General features: G+C 40.9%; 1 protein-coding gene across 1 annotated transcript in view; it reads left to right on the plus strand.

Moving 5' to 3' along the window:
• LOC116699509 (myomegalin) overlaps window positions 1–8,940 on the plus strand; it is a 50,139-nt gene that overhangs the window by 15,894 nt on the left and 25,305 nt on the right. Inside the window, exons 6-9 of the mRNA XM_032532141.1 lie at window positions 4,271–4,394; window positions 4,489–4,646; window positions 4,742–4,898; window positions 5,684–5,737. Of these exons, the coding sequence (XP_032388032.1) occupies window positions 4,271–4,394; window positions 4,489–4,646; window positions 4,742–4,898; window positions 5,684–5,737 (493 nt within the window). The remainder of the gene's footprint in view (window positions 1–4,270; window positions 4,395–4,488; window positions 4,647–4,741; window positions 4,899–5,683; window positions 5,738–8,940) is intronic.

Raw genomic sequence — 8,940 nt, forward strand, 5'->3', positions numbered from 1 at the left:
ACATTTCAGGCTTCAAACATAAAGATATAACATTTTTATTTTTTGTGAAGAATCACCAAAAAGTGGGACACAATTGTGAAGTGGAACGAAATGTATTGGATATTTTAAACGTTTTTAGCAAATAAAAAACTGAAAAGTGGTGCGTGCAAAATTATTCGGCCCCTTTACTTCAGTGCAGCAAACTCACTCCAGAAGTCAGCGAGGATCTCGGAATGATCCAATGTGTCCTAAAGACTGATGGTGATAAATAGAATCCACCTGTGTGTGATCAAGGCTCTGTATAAATGACCTGCTCTGTGATAGTCTCAGGGTTCTGTTGAAAGCCCAGAGAGCATCATGAAGACCAAGGAACACACAGGCAGGTCCGTAATACTGGTGTGGAGAGTTTAAACGCGGATTGGATACAAAAGATTTCCCAAGCTTTAAACATCCCAAGGAGCCCTTGTGCAAGCGATCATTTTGAAATGGAAGGAGTATCAGAACAGCAAATTACCAAGACCTGGCCGTCCCTGTAAACTTTCAGCTAGACAAGGAGAAGACTGATCAGGATGCAGCAAGAGGCCCATGATCACTCTGGATGAACTGCAGAGAACTACAGCTGAGGTGGAAGAGTCTGTCCATGCACAAATCTGGCCTTCATGGAAGAGTGGCAAGAAGAAAGCCATTTCTCAAAGATATCCATAAAAAGTCTCTCTAAAGTTTGCCCAAGCCACCTGGGAGACACACCAAACATGTGAAAGAGGTGCTCTGGTCAGATGAAACCAAAATCGAACTTTTTGCCACAATGCAAACGATATGTTTGGCGTAAAACACCACGCTCATCACCTAGAGGTGGGTTTGAGTACCAAAAATTTTACTCAAGTAAAAGTACTGTTACTCAGAATAATATGACTCAAGTACAAGTAAAGTATCATCCAAATAATTACTTGAGTAAGATTCAAAAGTCATGATTAAAAACTACCAAGTAGTGAGTAACTGGTTGAGTAACGTCTGATTTATTTCTTAACAAGCATCACAGACAGCCACAAATACAAAAGAATCATATTTAGGCAACTTTTTTCATCTAAGCAATAAACTAAATTAAATTAATTTACTAATTACAGAAATAGCTTAATTTAGAGGCTTTGTTCACATTAAATTTGATTGGATACTGCTGTCCAAACATACTGTATGTACAACCTAAACGACAAAGATCCCCTATCATACAGCAAAAAACTAAAACCTACCACCGCTAACTGTTTCTCAGTTATGTGTTGAGTTTTGAAATGCTCTACATGTCCCGTTTTGTTTTGGTCGACACAGAAGACCCGCATAACGTACTGCTTTTCCACTTTCCTAAAGTTAACCATGCCTTTCACTATGGAGGCCGGTGGGGTTCCTCCACGTCTGTGTTGCCTTGGCGACGGTTATTCTTTGTTTTACTACGACTGTAAGCTAAACACGTCCCCCCATAGATTTATACATCTATGGTCCCGCCGCTGCGGAACGAGTATGTGTCACTTGACTGCAACGCCGTTTGCTTGGTGGAACACAGTCACGGTTGTAGAGCCTTGCAGGCGGAAAGACTCTCTCTTGTCAAATAAACATTAAAAGAGACTTAACGCTGGGTAGAAACATGACGCATAGAATACCAAGAGGTAAAACATCAAAAAGTAACTAGCTCCTTGTAGCCTAATGTATCGGAGTAAGAGTACAGTTTCGTCTTCACTAATCTACTCAAGTACAAGTAAAAGTATAGTGATTTAAAACTACTCCTAGAAGTACACTTTATTTCAAAACTTACTCAAGTAAATTAACGGAGTAAATGTACTCTTTACTACCCACTCTGCGCATCACCCCAACACACCATCCTGCCCTGGGGTGGCGCATCAGGGTTTGGCCTGCTTTTCTTCAGCAGGGACAGGGAAGATGGATGCAGCCAAATACAGGACCATTCTGGATGAAAACCTGTTGGAGTCTGCAAAAGACCTGAAACTGGGACGGAGATTTATCTTCCAACAAGACAATGATCCCAAACATACAGCAAAATCTACAAAGGAATGGTTCCCAAATAAACGTATCCAGGTGTTAGAATGGCCAAGTCAAAGTCCAGACCTGAATCCAATCGAGAATCTGTGGAAAGAACTGAAAACTGCTGTTCACAAACGCTCTCCATCCAACCTCACTGAGCTCGAGCTGTTTTGCAAGGAAGAATGGGCAAGAACTTCAGTCTCTCGATGTGCAAAACTGATAGAGACATACCCCAAGCGACTTGCAGCTGTAATCGCAGCAAAAGGTGGCTCTACAAAGTATTAACGCAAGGGGGCCCAATAATTTTGCAGGCACCACTTTTCAGTTTTTTATTTGCTAAAAAAGTTTAAAATATCCAATAGATTTCGTTCCACTTCACAATTGTGTCCCACTTGTTGGTGATTCTTCACAAAAAATAATGTGTCAAAAGGTTGAAAAGTTCAAGGGGGCCGAACACTTTCGCAAGGCACTGTATATGCATACATTACACCAAAGTGTTTTACTTAACTGAAAAGTCAAAATGAGTGACTATCTTCAATAGGCAGTTATCTACTATCTATTATCTACCCTTTATTAACAGCCTGTATAAGCCAATTTCTTTAATGTCTTCTTTGGTCACATATACTTTGATTAGTACAGTACATATTGTTTACTGCTAGGAAGATACACAAGTTGTTTGACTTTTCGGCTTTCATAACTTGGATGAATCCTCAGTTGTGCTCAATTTATATCCGTCGGTCCATTTGACTAATGAAAGTTGTGTGCGTGTGCATGCCCATCTATGGCTGTTGTTGGCGCCATGGTCCTGTCTTAACTGTGGCAACACCTCAAATCTCTAACGGCTCATATGTCATACAGCAGCTGATAGAGATAACACACACAAATGAAACCCACAAGTTAAACCAATGACATGTTCCAGAAGTCTTGTTTAGGATTATTGTTGACAGGCTGGAACAACTGCTGGTGTTTGACATGATGAGAGTGTCCTTTAACTGGGGGAAGCAAGGATCTGTTCAAAATAAATTGGTGCTTGAGGAGTGATTATGTATACCGGTAGTTTAACACAAGGAGGACCAGTTAATGTTATTTAAAGTTTGCATTTTTGTGATACAGTTGATTCCTTGAAACAGAAGTCCTCCTCTACTTGCAGTGCTTCTCCTGCTCCAGGATGGAGCTCGAGCCTGCTGCAGGAGTTTAGTAGCTTGCATGGGCAATGTAGGCAAGGGTGGACGTCTTTCTGCATTGTTAGCATGGTGGCACATCAGTTCCAACGCTATATGCCTTACACTTCATAATAGTTACTGCTGAAATCGACAGCGTAAAAGTTAGGGTCGTTGACAGTATAGTTTATCATTGGCCAATTGTTGGTGCTCTTGAAAAATATAAATTGGCTCTCATTACTGACCTCTATTCTGTTGCAGTATGTCACTACCGCTCTTCTTCTGTAGTATTGTTACAGTCCGAATAACACCTATTCTTGCTAGTGCTTCTTTAAGCACAGTCTTAAATGACAGTGTCTTGAATCTCAATCTCATGAACTCAAAGCATTTCTAACTTGTTTGCGTTGCCGACAGACCCAGATAACTGATGTCCTGCAGAAAGGCTGGCGCATGGCACGAAGCTCTTGTCCGCTACACATAAAGACGGACAAGACAGACATTTGCATTGCTCAGACTGGTTCAAAATATCCCAGTTATTTGAGCTGTTGCACGCGGTGGACAGAGTTAAAAACGTAGGGAGAGAGGGTCCAGAACAGGACTCATGGCGACAGTGTGGCGTCTGCCATTCTGGGAGCAGAAATTCTGGGATAGCGTCGTTGACTGACTAAGTGACAGATGCTTGCACAGTTGGGGTCCAGAGGAGTGAACCGAGAATGCAAAGAAGCAGGATGCTTGTGAGGGATTTCAGAAAGTTCAAAACCACAAAGACCAAGACAAAAAAGACCCAGATTGCATCCACTGCTGTATCTACGTCAAGCCTTTCACCACTGTCCGACTGTGTGAACATCCTTTACAATGACAGTAAATGCCTACATGGGTGGGGCAACTAACTTAATCTCTGCTATAAGTGGGAGGGTGTTGGGTGTCCCATGAGCACTGTAGCAGACAGGAAAGTGACATCATTGCTTTTAGGCTTTCCTTCATATTCTAATGCTGATCCCTCCGTCTACATTTGTGTGTTTATGAACTGAGTTGATTTGATCAGTATTTAGTGTCTCTAATGCCTCTAATTTACTCTTGTCTTTTCCCATGTTAAACAGCACAACGGCGGAGAGCTTATCCAATCACAATGAGGCAGAGCTGCAGAGACGGTGTCGGGAGAGACAGCAGGAAATCGACCACATGGAGCAAGTGCTCGAGACCAAGATTCAGCTCCTGCAGGAGGTTTGTCCGCTCACACCTTCAGTTTATTGAACTGACACACCCCAGATTGCCCCAGATTTACAAGTCCTAACTGTTTCTGTCTGTGTATTTCCAGGAAGCCCAGCTAGCACGCAGCGAGGCTGAGCGGATGGCCTCGCTGGCTGGATCGCACTCCCACGCCTCCCTCCTCTCCCTAGACACCCCCATGGAGGACATCACAGAAGACGAGAGGCCTTCCAACATTCTGTCTTCATCCAACACCAACAAAGACAGGTGCAAAATACTAAGAGATGTCCTTAAACCACTAATATCAAACAAACCAAATCCACCTCCCTGTCTCACTTACAATATATCTGTCTGGTGTTCAGGTTAATAGAGGAGCTGACTAAAGAGCTGCGCTCCAAGGAGACGCTCATCACAGAGCTGAGCGGAGAGAAGGTGTCTCTCACCCTCAGGGTGGGAGACCTCGAGGGACAGGTTCAGGAGCTGTCTTCCTCTCTGCTGCAGAAGGACAGGGATGTGGATGTAAGCACACATTTTTATTTTGGTTTTGAATGACACCTCACATCAAAAATCCACTTAGGTGGCGTCCTTACCGCTGAGTCTTGACAAATGGATATCCAAACTTTCTCAAACCATAGGACTTATTCAGTAAATGTGTTTTTAGCAGCTAGTTATAAATTATATATATACGTATATATATGTAGAGTATTTCTGTCAATACCTGCACATGTTTAGTGCATTACTCTGGACCACCATGTCTCCTCTGGTCAGACAAGGCCCCCAAACCCTTATCTTAACAGCTATTCATGTAGGTAACAAGAGCTATTTGCCCACACAAACTGCTACTCATACAAACACAAACACAAAGACACACACTAACACAAACACACACGCTGCAGTCAAGCACGTAGGCAAGTATTGACACACATGAAGAATGATTTCTGTAAAGGGGTATTCTTTAACTTAACTGACTTTGTATACCTTATTCTAGGGCTTTGCAATATCACAATATTTTTGACCAAATACCTCGATATCAAATATATAAATAAGTAAGTAAATAATTAAACAGTTACAACAGTCTGGTAAGTTCAGAAAATAGCATCACTCTACTGTAATGCAGCCTTTAAAACCAGGAAAAGACAACACTTATGCCACATATCCAAAATCTAAGACGATATCTAGTCTCATATCACGATATCAATATAATATCGATATATTGCCCAGCTCTGAAGATAGTTTCTAACATTTTCTTTGAATTATTAGATTAGTACATACAGTAGGTTTATATTCTGTCTCTTCTGCTCCAGTTTTATCAGGAGGAACTTGGTCGAGAGAGGCTGCGCATCGGACAGAAGATGCAGGTACGTGGAGCTCTGTATTTTTTAACGTATGTTAATTCATTAGTCTTCACATCTTCACATGTCATTATAGAGTTCTCCACTAAGTGTCAGAACAGCATCACATCGTTTAACGTCAGTCAGACTTCTTCTCTTCTCACGAAGACGTTGGGGCCGACAACTGTAGATAAAAAAATGACACATATTTGAATAATTTGTAAATTCCCTATAGTATTTCAGATAGAGGGAGATATCGCAATATGACCAGTACTTACATTAAGAGGTTGTGGTACAGAACCAAAAAACTTTGACCCAATGTCTTCTTATTTTGTCACTGAAGGAAAGTGCAGTATCCGAAATGTCTTTTTTGAATGTTTAATGCAGAAATCAATATAATAAAATCAATACAGCTACAATGTCATGGCAACAAGTAACATGAAGTGAAACATTCAGCGGTGAGCTGAATCTTTGCTCGTCTTTGTTCAAGCCAAACCGGAAGGTTTCAGTGAGTCATCGGCGGTGAAAACCGCATACTAGATATATGGTGATGAACTTCCTCTGAAGAGGAAGGCAACGCAAAAATGAAGTGCTTAGAACTGTAATACTGCATTGGATGGAGCATCATCCGAGACTTCCAATGAAAAGCCATACAGAGGGTTTATTCCGTCCCACAAGGTGCCAGAATCTCATTACATTCACACGCTTTGACATCCCCCAAGGACACATTTCTCTCCCTGTAATGAAACAACAAATGGAAGGGGGGCCATTACCTCCATGTCAGCTCCCTCTACTCAGAGGGACTCTGTACCATCAATTTGCAGTTCTATAAATTAATAATCAAACCATAATTATCTTCATTATTCATCTTTCTAATGCTGTGCAGTGTTGCGCCATGTTGTTGGACTGTAGCCTGAAACCATCACAGTAGTGGTTGCAAACATATTTGTCGTGAGGTGAGGCATTTTAACTTGTAAATTAGTGGTGGAGTACGGATGCAAATGTGGGAGTGCAGTGGGCTACTTAGAGTGTGACAAGACTAGTTCTTAAGATACGATATGCAACATTTTGTTTTTTTATAGCTAAAAAAAGACATAGCAAGTATGAGGACAGGGCTGAATTTGAACTCCAAGTGTGTTGAAATGCAGGGTTTGGGGTCAATTTAGAGGACCATCGCAACAGGAGATGACAGTTCTTTGTTGGTGGTGCATACAGTATATATGCACAAGAATGCGACAGCATATAGAATAAAAAAATATGTGTACAGTATATGTTAGAATAATTTCATTGTCAAGAATAGACAGTGACCACTGAAGTTATACCAACGTTCATTTTTACATGTGAACACAAGGAGAATAGTACAGACTGGAAGCTCTCTACGGCTGCTTATTAATACAAAATGGATGTTAATACAAAGTCATAACAAAGTCGATGTTGTCAGTTTATCTCATTGGGTCTGGGAATCTCCTCTGTCTACTCGCCCCCCCTCCCCCCCCGAAACATCCTGTACCTTTTTACAAGGACAGACGATGGCTCCATGGTTATCTTGGTTAGAGTGGTCAGTATATTGGTATTATTATACAGACAGTTTTAATAACAATCAGAGAAAAAGTGTGTATCATCACGTTCTTTTCTAACCGTATATGGCAATGGTTTTGTATATATATCGTGCGACATATATTTGCATTTTAAGAATCTAAGGAAACAACATTTCAGATAAAATATGGCTCAATAATAAATGGTTTGCCATATTTTGTAGCTTTAAATATCAGATGTCTTTTACTGATTAGTGTAACTGTAGTAAAGCAAGACATAGAGTGTGTGTGTGTGTGTGTGTGGTGTGTGTGTGTGTGTGTGTGTGTGTGTGTGTGTGTGTGTGTGTGTGTGTGTGTGGACACTCCCATGAGGCGCCTTCTTTCGTATGTGCGTGCAGGCATCTTGCTGGTTAGCGGTTTAGCGGGTCTGGTTTCAGCGGGGTTGTCGATAGGTCAGGTTGACCTTTGAGTGCTCAGCGACCACAACACTGATATCAAGTTGTGTCGGTTCAGACACACTCGCAATGAGAGCTCTTAATTAGTTCCCCAGCCATTTAGATCACATCTACGTCTGGAGAGAGAGGAAGAGCCAGGAAAGATATGGCATCTGAAACCTCTTGAGACAATTATTCCCAGGGTTTCCTTTTCAAAATGAATGTGCAGTGATTGGCCTGGAACTAAATTCTTTATACGTTTGCTTGTATTTATGACCATTCAATTTCACATAACAAACATCTGATCAATAAGAAGAAGCGTCACATGTCCATATTAGAGCCTGACCGATATATTTGCAGGCCGATATTATCGTCCGATATTAGGCATTTCCTAATATTTCCCAATATCAGCATTTATAATGGCCGATAAAAAAAAAAAATTAAATATTCATTCATCAGAATAATTTATAATGACAAATAAATGATTCTGTCAACCGCTGCGTAGTTTGTCCACCCTGTTTTTTTTATGATTGTGTTTTTGTTCAAAGGACTTTAAGTTTCATATCTTCAGTTTGTATTTTTAGACATTTTATTTATCCGAACTTTATTTTATTTTGATGCTCCTCGGTTCTGTTCTGTGAAAATAAAACTAATTCTTATCATATTATTTTAGTGAGAACTTTTAGTAAATAACCACAAATAACTAGTGTTAGGGAAATCTGTTTATGTTTCGAAATATACCGTATATCGGTTGATACATCGCCATGTCGGATTTTTAAATAACCAAATATTCGTACCATATCGGCCTTAAATATCGGTCGGGCTCTAGTCCAGATTAATTATCAGCTGCATTCTTCCCACATGTGTTGTTGGCTATCTGCGGCAGATTCTAATAAACATCTGATTTAGAGAAACGGACTCAGGCCCAGTTATTATCTACTATTATAACAATAAGCAAACAGTGATCTTAAGGCGGCTGTGGCTCAGTGGTAGAGTGGTTGCCTGCCAATCGGAAGGTTGGTGGTTCGATCCCCGCCCCTGCAGTCATTGTCGAAGTATAGAATAGAATGCCTTTATTGTCATTATACACAAGTACACGGTACTTGTGCAACGAGATTAAATATCGGTCGGGCTCGGAAGTGTCCTTGGGCAAGACACTGAACCCCGAGTGTCCCCCGGTGCTGCGCATCGGAGTGTGAATGTGTATGAATGTTTATCTGATGAGCAGTGTATGAATGTGTGTGAATGGTGAATGTATCCT

This window comes from Etheostoma spectabile, chromosome 12 (assembly GCF_008692095.1).
Source record: "Etheostoma spectabile isolate EspeVRDwgs_2016 chromosome 12, UIUC_Espe_1.0, whole genome shotgun sequence".
Classification (NCBI taxonomy): Eukaryota; Metazoa; Chordata; class Actinopteri; order Perciformes; family Percidae; genus Etheostoma; species Etheostoma spectabile.